Below are 21,352 nucleotides of genomic sequence, written 5' to 3'. Positions count from 1 at the left end.
GTTGAAAGAAATCAAAGACGACACAAAGAAATGGAAAGATATTCTGTGCTCTTGGATTGGAAGAATTAACATAGTTAAAATGTCCATACTTCCTAAAGCAATACACAGATTCAATGCAATTCCTACTAAAGTTCCAACAACATTTTTCACAGAAATAGAACAAAGAATCCTAAAATTTATATGGAACAACAAAAGACCCCAAATAGCCAAAGGAATACGGAGGTAAAAGAACGAAGTTGGAGGTATCATACTCCCGATTTCAAAATATACTACAAAGCTATAGTAACTGCACAAAAACAGACACACAGATCAATGGAATGGAACCGAGAGCCCAGAAATAAACACACACATTTATGGACAGCTAATATTTGACAAGGGAGCCAAGAGTATACAATGGAGAAAGGAGAGTCTCTTCAATAAATGGTGCTGGGAAAACTGGACAGCCACATGCAAAAGAATCAAAGTAGACCATTACCTTACACCAGGCGCAAAAAATCAACTCAAAATGGATTAAACACTTGAATGTAAGACCAGAAACCATGAAACATCTAGAAGAAAACATAGGCAGTACGCTCTTTGACATCTGTCTTAGCAGCATATTTTCAAGTACCATGTCTGACTGGGCAAGGGAAACAAAAGAAAAAATGAACAAATGGGACTACATCAAACTAAAAAACTTCTGCACACCAAAGGAAACCATCAACAAAACAAAAAGACAACCTAACAATTGGGAGAAGATATTTGCAAACCATATATCTGATAAGAGGTCAATATCCAAAATATACAAAGAACTCATACATTTCAACAACAAAAAACCAACAACCCAATTAAAAATGGGCAAAAGATCTGAACCAAGATTTCTCCAAAGAAGATATATGGATGGCCAACAGGCACATGAAAAGAGTTTAACATCATTAGCTATCAGGGAAATGCAAATCAAAACTACAATGAGCTTTCACCTCCCTCCGGTCAGAATGGCTATAATTAACAAGTCAAGAAACAACAAATGTTGGAGAGGATGTGGAGATAGGGGAACCCTCGTACACTGCTGGTGGGAGTGCAAACTGGTGCAGCCACTATGGAAAGCAGCATGGAGTATCCCAGAAAATTAAGAATAAATCTACCATATGATCCAGCTATTCCACTGCTGGGTATTTATCCAAAGAACTTGAAAACGCAAATGCGTAAAGATACATGCACCCCTATGTTCACTGCAGCATTATTCACAATAGCCAAGACTTGGAAGCAACCTAGGTGCCCATCAAGGGACGAATGGATAAAGAAGATGTGGTATATATACATAATGGAACACTACTTAGCCATAAGAAATGATGAAATCCAGCCATTTGTGACAACATTGATGGACCTTGAGGGTATTATGCTGAGTGAAATATGTCAGAGGGAGAAAGTCAAATACCATATGATCTCACTCATAAGTAGAAGACAAAAACAATGATAAATGAACACATAGCAACAGAGATTGGATTGGTGGTTACCATAGGGGCAGGGAAAAGGGGGGAATAGGCACACATGTGTGGTGATGGCCTATAATTAGTTTATGGGTGGTAAACATGACGTAATCTACACAGAATTCCAAATATATTATGATGTACATCTGAAAGCTATATAATGGTATAATTCAATGTTACTGCAATACAAAAAATTGAAAAGAAAAAAAAAGAATGGTTCATGATTTAAAGACTTCTATAGTCTGTGGAGAAGAGGAAGGAGTTATATATGTATATATGTACATATATATATATATATATACGTCTGCATGTGAGCATATATGCATACACACACATATGGTATATCGTTAACACTATGACATAAGTCTATATAAGGTGAAAAAAACAGGGGCCAGTTAATGCCATATATGGGGGTAACAGAGGAAAGGTTTCATATTGACTGGCATGGTTTGAGGGACTCCTCATCCATCTCTCTGGCTATAATAACTGAGGAGTTCTTTAATTTTGTGACTTATGATGACAACAACAAGTTAATTCAAGAACCCACCCAATTCAATAAAGACTGAGTATAGTTTACTGTACGTAGAGTTAACTGGAGTGTGTCAAACTATATCCTTCGATCAGTATGGCCAAGGGAGCAGCCTCCACTCCTGTCCAGTTTTGATCTCTGCTCATCCTAGACTGTGGAAATTTACCCCATCCACACTGACCGGGGTAGTCTTGGGCATGGTTTTCATCCTCAGTTTTGTAGGAGAAATCTAAATTCTTATACGCAGCATAAAACCCTTCAAAAGGCAGGGTCTGACAAAAGGGGTTTCCTGGCTGGGATGCCTAAAAACCTTCATGAATGTATTTTCAATTTCCCAATACAACACACCACATGATTTACAGAAATATACTTAGTATTTGGAATGGACAGCCCTGCATCACTCAAAGATAACTTCCAAAGCTAAGGGAACTCGCCATGATTCAACTCTCAGGAGCATTTTATAACCTTTTGCTAATGGAGAAAAGTAGGCTTTAGAAAGAACTCTCCTTTAGCAAAAAACACTTGGTAAAATGTTAGGCAATTTATAATTTTCAACCACATTTAATTCATTTTTCCCACACTCCCAAGATCCATGGTCTGTAGGTCCTTTTCAGTGCCCCCCACATTCCTCTCCCACGTCAATCCAAATGGGCTGCTAATTTCTTATATTATCAGCTCCCTGATTACTATCTGCTGAAAATTCTCAGGCTGTGAAATTGCTTCAAGTTAAATTTAAGTGTAGTCTTTTTATCAATTTTATTGCTCAGGAAAGTAGACACCATTTATATTCTTCCAATTAACCCTATTTAACACAGCCTCCCAGAATAAGGCAATTCTGAGAATTCTCTCTTGAATCATTTCACACATTCCAGTGTGGCTTACAAGTATATAGATGCATAAAAGTTAACCCTGCAAGAGTTCAGAAGCCACCATACTGGCCACACTGACTGCTCTTGCTAAAGCAGCTCTCCCCAGCCAGTCTTTCCTCATCTCCCTTTAAAATATTGTATATTTCCTTAGCAGCAGTTATCTAATCTATACTTGCCCATTTTATTTCCTAAGCACATCTTCCTGAGTCCTTTCCGCTCCAGTCTGGAGGCAGATCCATAATCCAACCATCCCTTTCCACCTCCAATGCCACCACCCTGGTCCATCATCACCTCTCTTCTGGATTTCTGCACCAGCCTCCTAACTGACCTATTATACCCTGACTTCCTGCTATTACCCATGGAACAGCAAGCAAGATTCTTTAAAGGCTACCAGTCAAGTCATGGCACTCCTGTACTTATAACACTGCCCTGGCTTCCCGTCTCACTCTGAGTGAAATCAAAGACTTACCACGACCTCTGGCCCCCAGCCTCCTCCTCTGCCACTGTGCTCTAGCCCTCCCTTTCCCCTTCATTCTGTTTCATTGAACTTACCACTGTCTGACGTATCAGCTGATTTGTCAGCTTCTTTGTTGGTCTCCTCCCATTTGAATGGAATCTCTTTGGGAGCAGGGAGCATATCTATCTTATACACCACTGCATCCCTGGAGCCTAGTACAGAGCCTGGCCTACAGGAGACCATAATGAGTAATTGTTGGATGAATCTTACATAGGGTCCCTCTGTCATTTCTAATGCCACTGCCCCAGTTTAATAGAAAATAGTCCATCACTGGGTCCTCTGTTACAATCTCCATACTAGTATTCCTCATTGTATACCTATGCCTTTCTAATTTGTCCTCCACATGGCTATCAGAGTGATATAATCAACAATCTGAACTTCTCTCTCTCCTGCTCAAAATTTTCTCCAGTGCCTACAGCATATAGCAAAATCTCCTTTGCATGTCACATTAGGCCTTTTGAGAATCAGCACCTGCCTACTAGTTAAGCCTCATCTCCCACAATAGCACCATACACTAAATTACTTGTACCTCACTCATGCCCCAGCGTCTTTGCACTTGCTAGTTTCTCTGGAGCAGCATCCCCTGCTTTGTCCACTTGATAGCAACTCATCTAAATGGTCTCAGTTCAGACCCACTTCCTCAGTAAAGCCTTCTCTGATTGCCCCAGGACAGCCTGAAATCCTCCTCTCCACACTCCAATTCCACTTTGCATATACTTTCATGAAGCGCATGATCTTATTTTATTATAATTATTTATTTTCAAGTCAATTTCCCAGCGAACAGCAAATGCCTTAATGAAAGGGACCATGTCTCATTAGGATTCATATTCCTAATGCTTGACCTAAAGTAAGTACTCATTAAATGCCTCCTGAGTTAATTAGAGAAATGAATTAATATAAGACAATGTTGCAGAACACTTTGCAGAAGGATCTCAGCAATTGGTGCTCTGAATTTAGGAGTGTGAAAAACATTTATTAAATTCAATTGCAAATTTAAAACAAATATGTTTTTATATATAGATCAACAATTCAAAATATGGGGTTTTAAAGGAGGATTAAAAAATAAGTCATTCACATCCCTCTATGCAAATTTAATATTTTTCCCCAAATAATTTATACTATGGTACCTAAAGAATACTCCTATTCTCTTCTCATCCCTCAATACTCCTGGAAATATGTGAAGACTAGACACATACCTATCGTAAAACCATATCAAATAATTAATTTAAAGAAAAAACAGTATCAAGATATATATATGAAAAATACTTTAAAACATTATTGAGATCCATAAAAGTTCAAATAAATGAGAATATATACCCTGTTTGAGGATAGGTTGGTTCAATTTCATAAAAAATTTTCCCTGGATTAATCTATAAATTTAATATAACCCTTCACCCAAAATATGATTTTTTTTAGAACTAGACAATTTCCGAAGTTCATACAGAAAGATAAGCACGTAAGAAGATCCAGGAAAATCCTGGAAGAAAAAAAAGAGTAATAAGAGGAGACTGGGCATACCAGATATTAAAACACATAAAACTAGAGAAATTAACACTGTGTGGGGCTAGCCAACAAACAGAGTCAACAAAACAGAGAAAACTCTCCAAAAATAGTTCTAATGGCATAAGAGGATTTAACAGATGACGTTACCCTTTCTTGACACCTCTACCCTCATCCAAGTAAATATCTTTTTCAAGAATTACCATATCACAGGCAAGGAAAAGATACATCATCCTAGAAATGTTTGCAGGGAACTGGGTTGTAATTGGGGAAAAATAAAATTGAATTTCTATTTCATTACCAAACCAAAATAAGTGTGAACCAAAGACAAACAAAAATAAAATCGTAAACATACTAAAAGATATTGTGGAAGAATTAGTTTTATGATTCCAAAGTAAGGCTTTCTGATTATTACTCATAATCCAGAAAGCTACAAAAAAGATGACAAATTTAACTCCATAAAAATAAAAGTTTTTATGCCCAAAATACCATAAACAATATCCAAAAACAAATGAAAAAATATGGGGAATATTTGGGGGAAATCATAAGGCAATGTTAATTTCTTTAATATATAAAGAGGTCTTGAAAATCAAGACAACAAAAATTCAAATTTTACAAGCTTGCAAAGGGTGAACAGATTGTTCACAGAAGAGACAAATACAAAGTAAACACATGAAAACATGTTCAAATTAAACGATGAGATATTACTTTTCAACTAAACAAATTAACAAAGATCAAAATTTTTTGCTAGTGGGCTTAGGAGTGAAGAAACAGGCATTCTCATTCATTGCTGGTGGGAGTGTAAATTGGCACCCTTCTGTCAATAGCAATATGGTAAGATTTATCAAAATTAACTCAGATGCCCAGTGACCTAGGCATTCCACTTTTGAAATTCTTTCCTACAAACTTATTGGCACATAGCCACCCATCCCTAACCAACCTGCCCCCATCTACACCAATCCCAACTCCTTAGTCATTCTCTCCAGGAAACTGTAAGCTACGCTGCAGCAACAGCCTCTCTAGACTACATGCCACTTGAGGAGCAACCATCCTTAAACCCTCTCAAATTTCAACTGAGTCAAAGGAATTTAATCATATTTGCTGCCATATTGCTCCTTTTCTACTCCACCTCAGTTCTGTCTTTTCCTGCCAGAAAGTGACTTACTGTGTTTAGTAGCTTCTCCTCCTGGGGACCCCCGTGGCCACTTGGTCCACCAATTCATCTGTTCATACATGACTGTGATAGAGATTTGCAATCCAAGTCAATTCCAAATTACAATAAGGATCTAAAAGACTGATAACAAAAACTGAGATCCCTCCATAAAGCCTCATCATAAAATCATTAATCACAAACAAGAAGAAGAAAATATCATAATTATTAAAGATAAGTTTTGCTAAGTACATACATATATACAAGAACTTCTCCGAACCCCTACCACCAGAGAGACTAATAATGAGTCAACAATTGTTGGGCAGTGTAACCATCTGGAAGGCAGCACTGTGCCAAGCACTTTTCACGTACCATCTCATTTAATACCCACAATAATTCTATGAGGCAGGGATTGTTAGCCCCAATTTTATAATTGAGGACCATGATATGCAAAGAGACTAAGTAACCTGCCCAAGGTCCAAAGGTGAGTAAATGGCAGAGGCAGGATGGGAACCAATTTGTCTGCCCCAGAGCCCAGGCTCTCCACCCCCAGGAGATATCTTCCTTCAAATCCTAATTCTTTTAGAAGCAAGTAGAAAGTACTGACTGAAAGCTTGCTTGGAGTAGAATGGAATACTGATGCTGAATTAAAGACCACATGGAACAGAGTGGGAATTTTTGGAAATCCATAAATATTGCTTTTTGTTTCAAGGCACCGTTTCCGTTAACCAACTCACCCAGATGTTCTACGTTAGGCAGAACCTGTTTTTGTAAATATTGCTCATTGATAAACTTGTGTCTCACTGGCTTTATCTGCCTCCCGCCCCTTCCTCCCAAAGCGAAATTCTTGCTAAATTTCTGGTGTGTTCACTTTCTAGTTCACCATCTCCCTCTACTAATGAGCTGTGCTCACTGGTGACGTCCACCCTTTCTCTGTCCCCTCCCAGGGCCGGAGCTCCCTAAGCTCAAGCTCCCGGTCTCCCAGAAGAACAGCCCAGTCTGCTGCCCTCAGGCTCAGGTGAGACACAGATCCATTTCTATCCCACGTTCTTCATCTAAATTCTGACTTAACCCTTGCGAAAAACACTCATGAGTTTTGATGTCAATAGTTCTTTTCCTTTAAATCAATCCAAGAACTAAATGCCTGATAACTTTTGCTCATAGTACTCCCAATTGTCTCAACAGCTGAGCTTATCTAGGGGCAAAAAATCTGCAAGATATCATCATTTATGACTCGTCAGAAAATACAAAATTAGTAAGCTAAAAACAATGAAATGGAGAAAAGAAAATAATTTAAACATAGTGCGTGGTAAGTTAAATAAATGGAAAGAAAATCCAAATGCAAAGATAACAGCAGCAAAAACATTCTCTCCTTTCTTTTTCTCCATAGTGCTTATCACCATCTGACATGCTTTGTATTAGTTAACATGTTGGTCTGTGTCTTCCCACCAGAATGTTAGCTCCATGAAGGTAAGATGTTGACTGTTATGTTCACTGTTATTTCTCCATTTCCTAAAAGTGTGCCTGGAGCAGAGTAAGCGCTCAGTAAGTACTTGTTGAGTGAGTGAATGAATGAAGCTTCTTCTCTATCTCATCTATTGCTCAATAAACAAAATTTATTTGCTTTCATGCTCTGGCCAAAATATTTAGAGATATTCCTCGCAACTGCTCAATTCTTTTAGGTCACTTTCAAGGTGGAGAGTTATCTGATCAGATCCAATTCTGAGAAGCACAAAACTTAACTTACCACTCCCTAAACATATGTTGCCTGATTCTTTTGGGGAAAAGGAAGGAAGAGGCACAGCAGAAATCATACTTCGGAGATGACCTGAACCGATTACAGATAGAATTTTCTAAGCTACTTTTTCACCTACAGAAAACTAGCTCATGCATGCATATCCCCACTGGTTCATAAAATGATTGTATTCCTTGTAAACAGCACAAAGTTAATTGCCAAAGAAAAAGAAACAACTAAGTTCTTAGTGATAAAGCACCAGAGGGCCGTGGGGTTCTTTACACTCTGGGCAGTGTATTAACAGGCACTTCAGTGACCTCCATCTCTCTAGGTCTAAACTGATTGATTTAGGTTAGATTTACTGGCTTCACTTCCTTGTGATGAGTTTGAATGTCAAAGCGTACGCTCAAGGGCAAAAGGGATGGGTGAGAATCAAATGTCTTAGGCAGTTATGTACTGAGCAACTGCTCTCCCTCCAATGAATACAGACTTTTGATTTAATGAAACCTGAGGAGGGATTCCAAACAAATTTCCATTTGGCTTCTTCTAGACCCTATTAATTACCTCCCAACTTTCAGAAATAATAAACTGCCATCCAGATCCTCTGATACCATTTCCGTCTCCTCCGCCCAAATGCTCCTCACCTTCACCTTCATATCTCTAGGTTCTTGCTCAAGCCAGCCCTCTGTCTGGAATGCCCTTTCTACCCTGCCTTTTCTGCAAGTCTACAGCTTCCTAGCATCTCTATTTCTAACAGTCTGCCTTGTAACCAGGTCATTTACACATGGAAAAATGCCACTTTAGTTTGTGGTCTTTCGGAGGACAGGATTTATGCCTTTTTTTTTATAATCTTTCATTCCTGTGGACCTGACACAATACTTTGCTTATAGAAGACACTTAATAAATTCTTGTTGTTTACTTTATTGAAACTCATTTGGAGGCAGAGACATTTTGTGGGATTTTGCATAGAATTTCTAATGGACTACATCAGGATGGCTGCCAATCTCTTTACCCTTCTCACTACAATTCATACAGTCACATTGTCTTGAAAAATTAAGTTCTTCACATAGAGCAGTAGTCGCCAATACCAGCACCAAAGGTTTTATGTGGTGATTCTCAGTGAGTTTGTCCAGGGATTACTGGGTATCTGCTAAAACAGTCACTGAACTAGGCCTAGTTGAAAATACAGTCCCTGCCCTTAAGGAACAAAATGTCTATTCGAGACAGAAAGCCAAGTAGACAATTACAATATAGTCTATCAAGTCGCATAAGATCTTTGTACTGAGGGATGTAAGAAGACAGACAAGGTTTACCTACTCAGCTTTGGGCGATGGGGGTCAATAAAGGCGGTAAGTGTCAAAAAGCTTCCATGGGAGATGGCATCTGAACTTGCCTTGAAAGTTAGACTGAAGAAAGAGAGGAAAGACATTCTAGGCAGAGGAACAGTATGGGCAAAGGCACAGAGGCAAGTCAAAGTTGCCTATTTCTGGACAGTGCAAATATTTTGTTACTTCTGGAACATTCCATAGGAGCTACAGAACAAAAGGCAGAACAAGGAAGCAAGGGCTGTACGTTATAATGGGCCTGGTAGGCAAGGCCAAGGAATTTGGTCTTTTACTTGCAATTAGTTCCATTGACACTGTGCTATCCAGACTATCAATTTAGGATTCCAGGAAACAGATTATTTTGACCAAAGAATGGAACTTTCATTCATGAATCACAACAATAGTACAAACAAGTTTAGCTAATTAATCTCTTTTGTTCAGTCAAGTAACAAAATCAGGAGCTAAAAATACTGTTTTAGAAAACTGGAAGATACGTTGCAATGACAGCAGAGGTGCCTTTTTACGAAAAGAACTTCTCAGGAGAATAACCACAGGCAAAAACTGCCCAAGGAAACTGTTTTTCAACTGGATTCTTTGAGAAACTGCGTGAAACAGTAAGCAGATCCCTGGCTGCGAATCAAAAGACAATAAACTCCATGAAGCATAGCTAGACTCTGAACTCCCTCAGAGCAATGGCCGCATCCACTTCTTTCATCCCCGGATCCCTACTGCTTAACATTAGGATGGACACAGCAGGTGCTCAATAAGTATTAGGTGAATGAATGGATGAAGGAATCAATCTATAAACACCACCCCCTCTACAAAATAGAAATAGTCAAATAGTTGAAGTTCAGAGGGGAAAAAAAACTAAGCACAGTGTTTGTAAAAATTCTTGAAGTGTTCATAAGAAAAGTAGAATTTCAGTATGAAAAAATACATTTCCACACAAGCATGAACACATTATCTAAACATTTGCTTGATGTGACTCACTCTGACTGGTACAACCACGTAATCTGCATGAAGTGAACCGAGAAATAATGGACACCAGTGAGTTAGATGCCACAAAGCAGTTTTGTGAGCAATGAATGACACAGTAAGTGGCAGCTGTGTATTGTGGAAGGGGCCCCACACCAGGAATGGAGCAGGAGTTTGAGCAAATCCAGGCGCATTGCACTAAACTGTCTTGCCCAGGTGCTAACCAGGTCTCCAACCCTGGGGAAGTCACTTTAATGTCCCTGGACCTTAGCTTCCTTATCTAGGAAGTGAGCAAGTGGGTAAGATGCTCCTCAAGGTCCCTTTCGATGGTAAGGTGAGAGAATTCAAAATGTCCCAGGGGCAGCAGGTAGTCATCATATACACATGAACCCTGTTTATGAAGGTTCGCCATTATCACACTTTTCTGACTAATTCTGATGCTCAGGTCACTGCCATAGTTTGGGGGGTTTTGCAGGGTTAAGAGAAGGTACAGCCTACCCTTCTAGGAATGTCTCATCTGGGTCAATTGCTTTAGAAATTATCATCCATCTAGTAAAAAATAGAGGTAAAATAACAGTTCACAATTTTTAATGGCTGAGGGAGCCCTCTGAGATTATCTGGTCCAAGCTCAATATAGCAGACATAAATTTGAGTCTCACAGCCAGTTAGTGGCTGGATGGAAACTCAGGGTCCTGAAGACATCCCACTGTGACTGGCTGTGCTCTCTGATGATCTCCAGACACTCATTCCCTCTCTGACACTCACAGGAGGTCCCCAGTGGGAGACCAACAGGAAAAATGTAAGTAAGTGAATTCCTGCTGTATTACAATATGTCTGCTTTCTATAAGAATGGCTCTTGGTTCACACAAGCCAAAAGGTCACTCAGCAGATGCCTAATTAAGGGTCAAAGATTTCTATTAGAGAAAAGGCCCACAAAACCTGTCATTATGTGTTTTTAACAATTTATTGGCTCTTCAGACTTAAAAGCCAACAGCCCAACTGGAGAATTAAATGCTAAATATAGGGAAGAATTTTCCCCTTTCGTCTTGCATTATTTTGGGGCTGTGATTTGGTTCTCCTCCAAAATTCTGCCATCTCCTTCTACCACCCAAGAGATATAACTTGCAACATAAACATTTATGACAGTTTGGCTAGATTATTATGCTCCTGAGGACATGATTTTTTTTCTGTGAAGCAGATCTGGTGACTATAGTCCTAAATGAATTCAGTAGAGAGGCGCAGATCAAAAATGCAGTATTCAACATAGCTCATGAAGCATTTCTCTTATTTCATACAATCTGTCTGAGTTGCCAATTGAATAGCAAGTTCCTTTCAAAGTAGATCACCATAGCTGGTGTTAGAAGTAGTTTTGAATCTGTGCTAAAGAACAGTCTCCCCTCTGAGAAGCTTTATGTAGGAGTTGTACATTACTCTTTTTATTCTGCAAAAAAAACACTTATGGAGAGACACTAAAGAGAATATATTGACTTAATTATCTTGGAAAAAGCAACAGAAAAATTCAGCCAACAACCTTAATAATATAGTTCATACAATTCCCAAAGAAAAGCTGTATTCCATAACCAAATGATTTTACTTTGTATCACCCATAAACTCTCCTTCTTAACACAAAGACCTTTTAGATAGTAAACATGTCAAGATTTGAGGGCAGTTCAACCTAGACAGATCTAGAATGTCATTAATTAAAATGCAAAACTGATTCTATTTCTGGTCCTGGTAATCAACTATGGAAAATAGTTTCAATGACAAGAATGCCTCCAGAAGTGTGAGGTTATCTTTATATTAATGGGGGCAATTTCTTCTCTCAGTTACATGATTACAGGCTGCACACTGGAGTTTGGTTACTAAAAGAGAAGATGTAACCAACTCTTCGTTAATCATCAATTTTCACTGTCTGAGTTTCTATGTGTACACTTCGGCACATCACATAAAGAAAGATATAAAGAAACGCCAAAGAGAGGAAGCAGAAAGGAAGAGGATAAAAAATGGAGAGTACTGAAGCTGCAGGTTTCAAATTAACACACCACCAAAGAAACAGAGAGCATTCTTTTAATGATAGCTATGATTAAGAAGTGTGAAAAATGAATACCTGCACCTACATCACTCTAGGTTCTTCTAGACACGTTTCAAATAACTTCAATTTGCTAGGGCTGCAAGCAAAATCAGTTGCAAGGCACAGTAGCTAAATAAACACACACATATAAAATGTTGCGATGACTTCATCACACCAAGAGGCTCCTGTCCCTACTCAGCATAGCTTTTATCAATTTTTCCTGCAGTAGTTTTCAGCGTTGCTTTCAGAGACCCTGCAAAGGAATTAACATGACTCCATGCTGTTAGACAAGGAAATGCTGAAGAATGCATTTTCCCAATTCAAAGAAATTCCCAAAGGCATTTTATCTGGAGGAGGGATGTGGGAAATGGGGAAATACCTATCACCAAAAAAAACAAAAAGCTAGCTAGAGGATGCTAAGCAATATCTCAGTACCTCAGGAATTTTTCTTCTATTCTCTAAATGAGCATGCTACAACTATTAAGAATATTTATATGTAATAGTCACAGGTAAACAGTTTATTTGTGTAGATGCTGGCACATATATACAATTCTGATCACATAGATCAATATTCTGTTCAGCAAAGTAAAGGAAGCCTAAGGAATTCTGTCTCTCAAAGCTAGTTGCTACTGACTAAAATGAAATTTTCTAAATGAATCTGAAATTGCCTGCAGTGTGAAATACGGCGTCTATTTCCATGACACCAAGCTCATTCCAACTCTTTCCATCTTGATGAATACCTCAAGTTGAGTTGCCAGGCATCTGGTAAAAATCCTCACAATTGGATAAAAAAAATTAAGCAAAGTAAGAAAACACCATTACAGATGAAAGTAAACAGTTATGCATTGTAAATCAAAGGAAGCAGAGAAGTCTGTCAGTCAAATCACAATATTGCTATGAGCCATAATCGAGTGTAGGAAAAAGTGGATCTTAGAACAGCTGATCCAAACAACACCAAAAGTAATTCAAACATCATTTAAGGATTCAGAGACCACAGTCTGCAAGGATCCTAATTTGTTGTTGTGGCTGTTAACCCTTTGATTCTTTTACTCTGGAACTGGGCTATCATTTAAATAAAGAGCAAGAATTTGAGGATATTTACATGTATGCTTTCATATATGCAAAGAACCCGCCGCCAAAAACCAAAACCAAAACCCCTAATGTATCTACTTAGGGCCCAGGGAACAGGATTAAAGCATATGCCTGATGTCATCACCACTATTTTAAGAAAAATCCAAACAGACAGTGGAAACAAAAGTGACGAGAATGAGGAAGACAGTAAGGAACTTTACATTCCAAACTCCCAATCAACAGGGGGAGAGACGAGAAATTTCACCCCACATTTTTTTCCCTCATTTATTACCAAAAAAAAGTCACATGTATCAGTACAATATCTTACAAATTAAAGCTGAATTACATTTGTTGGGAACCCTCCCTAGAGTGAAATGAACCACAAGTGGAAAACCCACACAAAATCAAATAAGACAACCCATTCCGAGGCCTAACACAGGAAAAGAACTAAGAATTACAACTGTGGAGCTTATCCTTTGGAATGCTGCGTTGACCAAAATAACTCAACACACCTGCTACCAAAAAAAAAAAAAAAAAAAAAACCAAAGAAAATCTCCCTGTGAAGAGACTCCTTCAACCACAGGCTCTACAAGCTGAGAAATATACCAAAATGTTCTTGGTTTCTCTTGGACTTCAGGAGGCAGCCAATAAACAACTTGAAGTTGTGGTGCTCTCTGCAGCAAGCCTTGAAAGACCAGATGAAAAATTAGAACACTATTCTAACAGTAGTGCCCAGGAATAAGCAATCTGCCTGTGGATGCTGCAACATGCATGTTTCTCCTCGGAAACCAGCATATTTTCTCTTAGAAAAGTCTAACCATTCTAATAGCCTCAAAGCATTTTACCTCCCAGCAGGAGGATGAAACTATATTGTCAACTCAAAAATGTTCCTATCATCACTGCCCCTCCACCCTCTAAAGAGGATGTAAAATATGGTTTGCACAACAGGCACCCTGAGATTCCAAAGGGAAAGAAGCAATGAGATCATGAATTACTCCATCCACCAGAGCAGGATTCCTCCCACTGCTAATGTTACTGCCCAAGTGGTAAAGCCCACAAGATACAGGGTCATTCTGGACCCACCGGCAGGGGCATAAAGCGCCGCTGCCCACAGCAGACTCCAACATAACTCACACATGTGCTCGTCTTCACCCGGAAAGATGGAATAGTTTGCTATGCGGGCCGATCAGCCCCGGCCCTTCTGGATTCTGAGAGAGTGCACCTCAGCACGCGAAGGATTCAACTTGCCCAGATTTGTCAGTCACCCTCCACAGATTCCCTGCACACTGCTGCAGTTTACCATTGTGAACACATTTCCCTGGCTGCTGCTTCAAGGACAAAGAGAGAATGCTTCTGTTTCCATCACAGCTGAGGAGCACGGGTTTTCGAAAAAAATAAAAAGACAAGCAATTCAGACAAATGACCCCTGGCATTTTAGTTAGCTGGATCACTCCAGCCATGGATCCATGAAAACAGGAGAAACGCAGAGAGAAGGTCACTAAGCCTAGCTGGGAAGAGAGCGAGCGAGCACGGTTCAGTTCACTGCAGCAGAGCAGCTATTTCAATGCAAGCACTTACCATAAAAATAGAAAGAGTCAACAGAAGGAGAAGGGATCCTTCCTCAGCGTCTTAGGCAGAAAGAAATCCACTGTCAAGCTCCAGGCACGGCTGGGGATGAGGCCGGCAAAGTGATGAAAGGCGATAAAACTGCCACACACAAGTCCTTTTCAGCCACCCCTCGGGCCCGCATGCAGTTGCCTGTGCTGTACAAACCCTGAGAAGTCTGGATCAGGACTCTCCCGAGAGCGAGCCGGAGCGAAAGCAGCCTGGTGGATTTCACCGCTGTCTCAGAGCATCACGCCCAGGACTCATCCTCCCCCCGGTGCAGGGGTGGCAGGTCAGGGAGGCTGGGCACCACGTTGGGGTCAGGAAAGACAGAAGAGGAGCGGAAAGGAGCCTCTTTGGAGAGGAAGGAACTGCCAGTGAGAATATCAGTATTCCATATCAGTTATTGCCAGCGACCAATCAGCCCAGCCAGGGGGGGCTGTGTCAGTGTGACAAGAGAGCACCAGAGGACAGCTGGTTCTGAGAGAGGCAGGACAGCCCCCCGCCTCCACAGAAGTTTGGCAGGATTGGCATCTTACCCCTCCACCTAGTTGCTGGAAATATTTGCTTGTTATTAAAAACAAGATCCAAAGCCCCATAGATACATCAGCCACTCAGGAAGTTTCCTACATATCCCACAGCATCTCTGGGGGAAGCCAGACTTGAAACCCACCCTAAACGACGTCTAATAGCATCTCAGACAGACAACCTTGCTCATGTGCCCCGAGAGGTCACTGTGAGTACAATAGTAGCACTTTGCATGTGAGCTTTTGATGCCCAAGGTGCTGGATGAGATGACCAGGGACCTGGCTCCCTATTTCACAAGGGAAAGTCTGGACAGAAAAGGGTTAAAGGTCTCCCCAGAAATTTGCCTCTGGAGAGTTTCATTCCTTTTCCTGTATAATATATGTATAGAAGTACTTGTTAGGGATGAGCTTACAAAGATAGCTAACATTTCCCTTTGAGGTCTCTTAAACCACCCACAAGAAAGTGAGTATGTGGTTTGGGGTAAACAACCCTATACTATAATCCATAGGCACACTAAAGTGAGAGGGACTCTGAGCTAGACTAGTGGAAGAGGCAAAAGGAACAAATCCCTTAGTGGCACCTAGAGGAGTGGAGAATTTTACACTTTCCCTACTTGCCTTTTTCCCATTCTGCTTTGATACTGTACCTATAAACTTAGTACGTATATATTTAATAATTTGGTTTTGTTGTGATGATTCAGTTAGACAGGGGAGGAGGTTCTAAAGTTAAATGCCAGTTGAATTGGACTCCACAGTAAAACTTCAGAACTTTTTAATTTGGAGAGATTGTCTTGGGTCATCTTTTTATCTTTGCAGAAAAGATTCTCTTGTGCTAGCCAAGAGTTAGGAGGAAGAGACAAAGGTCCCTGGGTTTGTTTTTCAGGTGGCTTACATGATAGAGTTTTCCATTTTAGTTCTGTTTTTACTCAGAAGTTGAAGCTAATTTGGACATTTTGTTGCAGTCTCTACCCAGAGGCAAGCCAACTTTGGGGAGACTGAACACCATAGCTTGAAAGGAAGGTCTGGCCTGCAAGGAAGCAGCTAACTTGCCGCCCAAAGGAGTTGCAGCAGGAGGCCAGAAAGATGTCTCACATCAAAGATGAACATAAAATGAAATTTTTGAAACAAAGAAGAAAGGATAGTTTGCTAGGGTTATCCTATGTATATGAGATAAGGCAAACCTGGGAGACTGAGTCTCAAACTCTGTTTTATTATTCAGTTCAACTCCAATTAGCTAACATTTAAAGAACAACCCAACTATGTGTCAGAGGTACAGAGATGGAAGTGGCAGGCCCTGCCTTCAAGAAGTTTATAGTCTCCAAGACAAATGTTAAGTCTTCTTGTCAAAATTTCAACACTGTGATTCTTGTCAAAGACAGAGAACGTTCTACTCCTTTAATGTGCCTCAGATACTTGAAGTCCAAACCAAGGCATGAGGTTGGACTTTGGACTCAAAGTTCTAAACTAGCCTAATGAGGTGCTTTCCATAACCAAAACCATTTGAGAAATACAAACACACAAATTTTTAAAATCTAATTAAAACATGAAAAGGTTTTTTAACTGAATGTTTGCTTTTATCAGCATCAACAGCTTCTGACGCTGCAAAAACATGGGCAGCATAACAAAGAATATATTTAATGAGGGAATAATATTTAAAGCTCCCAAAGTAATTGAGATTAATACTGTTTATGGAACAGGTTCAATACCTTGAATATATAGGGTGATAATGAAGCATGAAAATGATAAAACTGCAGAAGTACAAATTACTTAGTAGATGAAATAATTGCACATCTATATAACGATTAGGTCACTGAGAATGGTATTTCAGTCACTTACTCAAATGCAATTAATTTTTAAAATTTGGCCACTTCTCCACTCCTACCTCCTCAAATGATGATAGAAACAATAGCAACAAACACCAATAAATTTTTGTAAAGCACAAGATATTTATCCAAGTCAATTAAACTTGGGACAATTTCAGGAACCATATCTTGCTCACGTGTATCACCAGTACTTAACGCATTATAGGTTCTCAATAAATACTTTATAGATGGCCATTTGAATGGCCAAGAGAATCTGGCCACAAAAGCATGATTCAATGCCTGTTTTAAGACTGCAAGGTGATTTTTGAATTATGTACTTATACCTGCCATTTGTTAAAAAGAAAAAATAGCTTTTTCAGGAAATTTGCTTCAGAACAGCTTGCTGATAGAGCTAAAAAGTCTGAATGACAAGTCTGAAAGTGTAGAAGAGAAGGATTCTTAAAGCTCAGTCTTCCAACACAGAAACTGGGTTCGACTCTCTGTAAACCAGCCTGAAGAGGAAAAGTAAAAACATTTTCTAGATCACCAAGAGGGCAAATGGCTGTGTAACTCCATTTTTTACATCAGAATCTGTTAACAGAGATATGAGAATCAAGGAATTTTAAATAACATTCTGCCAATCAATGGTTTTTAAAACTAAGTTATAATTTCCCTAAGGAAAAAAGCCCGTCTTTTATCCAACTTCTGTAAGCCAGTGTCTAAAGCAATTAATATTTACTGAACTCTGCTTCATGCCAGACTTTATTCTAGTGACTTCACATATCCCTTTTAGTCTTCACAGCACTCCTAGGACGTGAATATTATTACGTTGATCAGAGTAAGTGGGGTGCAGAGAGGTTGAAGGGCAAGGGCTATAAATGAGAACAGCCTCAAAATGCTTCCTCTTCTCCGTGGGAACCTAAGAAAGGCCCTCCAAAATAACTAAACATGTGAGATTACTTGGGGACTTTTCCCACAGTGTTACATGAATTTGGGTGAAGTAGGAGTGAGACAAGTCCACGTTAAAGAAGAAAAACTCATTTTACCTCCGAGATTAAATGTAGTCCTTTTATGCAACAGAAATGAATTCTTGATGCTTATAAGGAGCAAACAATTTGCAACTGTTTATTTATTTCTCCCAACTCTGACCCTACATTACATTTTAAAGCCAGGATGAGTGGTCCTCAATTACAAGAAGAGTAGAAGGAAAGAGTATTCCAGAAAAGTGTGGGATCTGACACAAACATTACAGTATAGTCCCTTATCTGATACCTAAATTCTCCTTCAGCATTCAGGGAAGGCCTGAAATAGAAAGGGAACAGGTTGCTCTGTGAATATTTCCCTACCAGAGGTCACTGGCTGAGAAGAATTTCCCCAAAGTGCTTAGTAGGCAGGCTCTCAAATATGCAACAACAGTTCCAAATACATAAAAGGCAAATAATCTGCAGCACGTAAATATAGTCATGGCATCCAAGTCTTCAAACGTTTGTCTGCACTCAGCGTTTCTTTAGCCAGAAGAATCCTATGGGATCATCGAAGATCAAATCATAAGAGAGAATCCATAAGATCACAGACCTATAATTTTTTCTTTTTTTTTTTTAAAGATTTTTTTTCCCTTTTTCTCCCCAAAGCCCCCAGGTACATAGTTGTATATTCTTCGTTGTGGGTCCTTCTAGTTGTGACACGTGGGACGCTGCCTCAGCGTGGCTTGATGAGCAGTGCATGTCCGCGCCCAGGATTCGAACCAACGAAACACTGAGCCACCTGCAGCGGAGCACGCGAACTTAACCACTCGGCCACGGGGCCAGCCCCTAATTTTTTCTTTTTTTGAGTATAGAAAAATAAATCAGGGGCCGGTCTGGTGGCGCAGTGGTTAAGTTCGCACATTCCGCTTCTCAGCAGCCCAGGGGTTCACCAGTTTGGATCCCAGGTGTGGACATGGCACCGCTTGGCAAGCCATCTGCAGCAGGCGTCCCAAATATAAGTAGAGGAAGATAGGCATGGATGTTAGCTCAGAGTCAGTCTTCCTCAGCAAAAAGAGAATTGGCAGTAGTTAGCTCAGGGCTAATCTTCCTCAAAAATAAATAAATAAATAATAAATCAATCAATGGCTGGCTTGAAGACTCAGGGAGAACTGGGCTGAGTCTGGGGAGGCCCAAATAAGGAATGTGTGTATGTACAATGGAAAACTAGTGTGTGCACCCAAAATCCAGTTGGTGTGTCTCCACATCTAATTAGTCCTTAAGTCTCATCAATATACTGCCACATTTCTCAATACATAATTAGGAATTACAGTCTACTCTCCTTATCCGTGGGTTCCACATCAGCGGATTCACCCAACAGCGGATTGAAAGGCCTACAGTGGTTTCATCTGTACTGAACACACACAGGCATTTCTTATCATTATTCCCTAAACAATAAGCATAACAACTATTTACATAGCATTTACATTGTATTGGGTATTATAAGTAATCTAGAGATGATTTAAAGTACACAGGAGAATGTGCATAGCTCATATACAAATACTATGCCATTTCATACAAGGGACTTAAGCATCCGGGGATTTTGTTATCTGCCAGGGTCCTGAAACCAATCCCCCAGTGGATACTGAGGGAGGACTGTACAACCAATTCAGGGCACCGTTCTTTCTCCTAAAGTATTACAGTGCTTCCAACCTTTCCCCTGTTCCAATCAACCTCCCCTTGCCAATAGTATTTGCTTTCTAAAACACAGCAAATATAATCATGCCATTCCATTGCTAACAAACCTAGGATGGGCAGTCCAAATACAGCACCTGCTGAGCCTGGCATTCAAGGCACTCTGCAATCAGACTTCAGTCTATCAGCATCGTTTCCCACTATTACTTACCATATACCTCATGCTCTGGATACACATGTTTACTTACTACTCCCTACAGATACCATATTCTTTCATCAGGGTAGTAATGTGTTTTTCCTAGAATAACCTTCTTTGCTTCTATCCCTGGAGATACCCTACTGTTCATCCTTCAAGGACCAGTTTTACTGCCATATTCTTGGTAAGGCCTTCCCCAAATTCCCCAAAGTGACTTAATTACTTCTTCCTCTTTATTTCTATTGCATTTGTTTCTAGTCTTACAGGGCAAATAACACTGTGCTAAATTTGTACCTTTTAACTTATTTAGTTGGAATCCTTTGATATGCCCAGTATCTGGCACACAATAGTTGCTCAGTAAACACATGATGAGTGAGTCCATCTTTTACGCTGCTTCTTCAGTCAAAAGCACTTGGAAGGAAGTACAAATTTGTTTTCTGGAAGTCAGAGAGACTATAAACTTACATCTTACATATATCTCCCCCTTCTCTCAAGAGTTTCTGTGGTTTAAGGAAAGGCTCCTGGATTAGAAGCAGGAGGCCACGTCCCAGCCCTGTTCCCTGTGTCACTTCAGGTAATCTCTTAACCTAAGTGAGAAGAGGAAAACTTGCCCTGCTTACCTTTGAGGGCTCCTTCTGAGCTACAAATGGGGAACTATATGGTAAAGTACTTTACAGATCATAAAAGTATGAGGTAGTAGGCCTCATTATTGCCAGTGCTGTCATCACTGTTTGATAATTGTTGTTAACATCCCAGCAAAGCCATCACAAAATTTGTTAAGGTGGGTACTGTATGAAAGCCAGCCTGGGAGGCCAATGACTCAGCACTTAGTCATTCCAAGTGCCTTGCCTGCTTCAGTTCTGCTGGGTGGCAGTCAGGTGCTAGATGAGTCGGACGGCCTGACTCGGATCCTAGTTCTGCTACTTCCTAGGAATGCAGACCTGGTCTCTGAGACCCAGTTCCCTCATCTAGGAAATGGCAGTAACAATGCCTACCTCACAATGTTGTTGAATGAGATGGGGCCTCTCTCTACATACATGTACATCTACTATATTTATGAGTTTCTAATAAGCATTCAATGACCAGTTGGAAAGGCAGCCATTTCTCCCTAAGTCTATCTACATACACCCCACCATTGCCCTCCTTCTGTTTCTTGAACTCTCAGAGCTCATTCCCACCCCAGGGTCTGCGTTTGTGTTTCTTCTGCCCCATCCTTTTCCTTAGATCCTGGCATGTCACCTCATCAGAAGGGCTTCTCTGACCCCGCCAATCTTTTTCCAGCACACTCGTACCTCTTTTCATACCATTTCTCTCTGTCTGTAACCAGCTTGTTTATTTGCTTGCTTGTTCAACG

The 21,352-nt window shown here is 40.1% G+C and overlaps 1 protein-coding gene across 14 annotated transcripts in view; it reads right to left on the bottom strand.

Annotated features, from left to right (window-relative positions):
* The window catches only part of ANO4 (anoctamin 4), a 381,130-nt gene that overhangs the window by 290,710 nt on the left and 69,068 nt on the right, over positions 1-21,352 (bottom strand). For 2 of the 14 annotated variants that reach the window (XM_070600731.1, XM_070600732.1), the window contains exon 1: positions 14,790-15,278. The exons of 7 other annotated variants lie outside the window; for them this stretch is intronic. Coding sequence is in view for 4 of the 7 variants with exons in the window: in XM_070600727.1 (XP_070456828.1) it covers positions 14,346-14,349 (4 nt within the window). In the remaining 3 variants the exon portion in view is untranslated. Of the gene's footprint in view, positions 1-14,345; positions 14,561-14,789; positions 15,279-21,352 lie in introns of those variants that run through there. 5 more of the 14 variants (XM_070600726.1, XM_070600728.1, XM_070600729.1 and 2 more) reach the window with 4 other exon arrangements.

This window comes from Equus przewalskii, chromosome 29, assembly GCF_037783145.1.
Source record: "Equus przewalskii isolate Varuska chromosome 29, EquPr2, whole genome shotgun sequence".
NCBI classification, from domain to species: domain Eukaryota; kingdom Metazoa; phylum Chordata; class Mammalia; order Perissodactyla; family Equidae; genus Equus; species Equus przewalskii.
The sequence above is the reverse complement of the archived record's forward strand: the minus strand, read 5'-3'. Positions and strand labels throughout refer to the sequence as shown.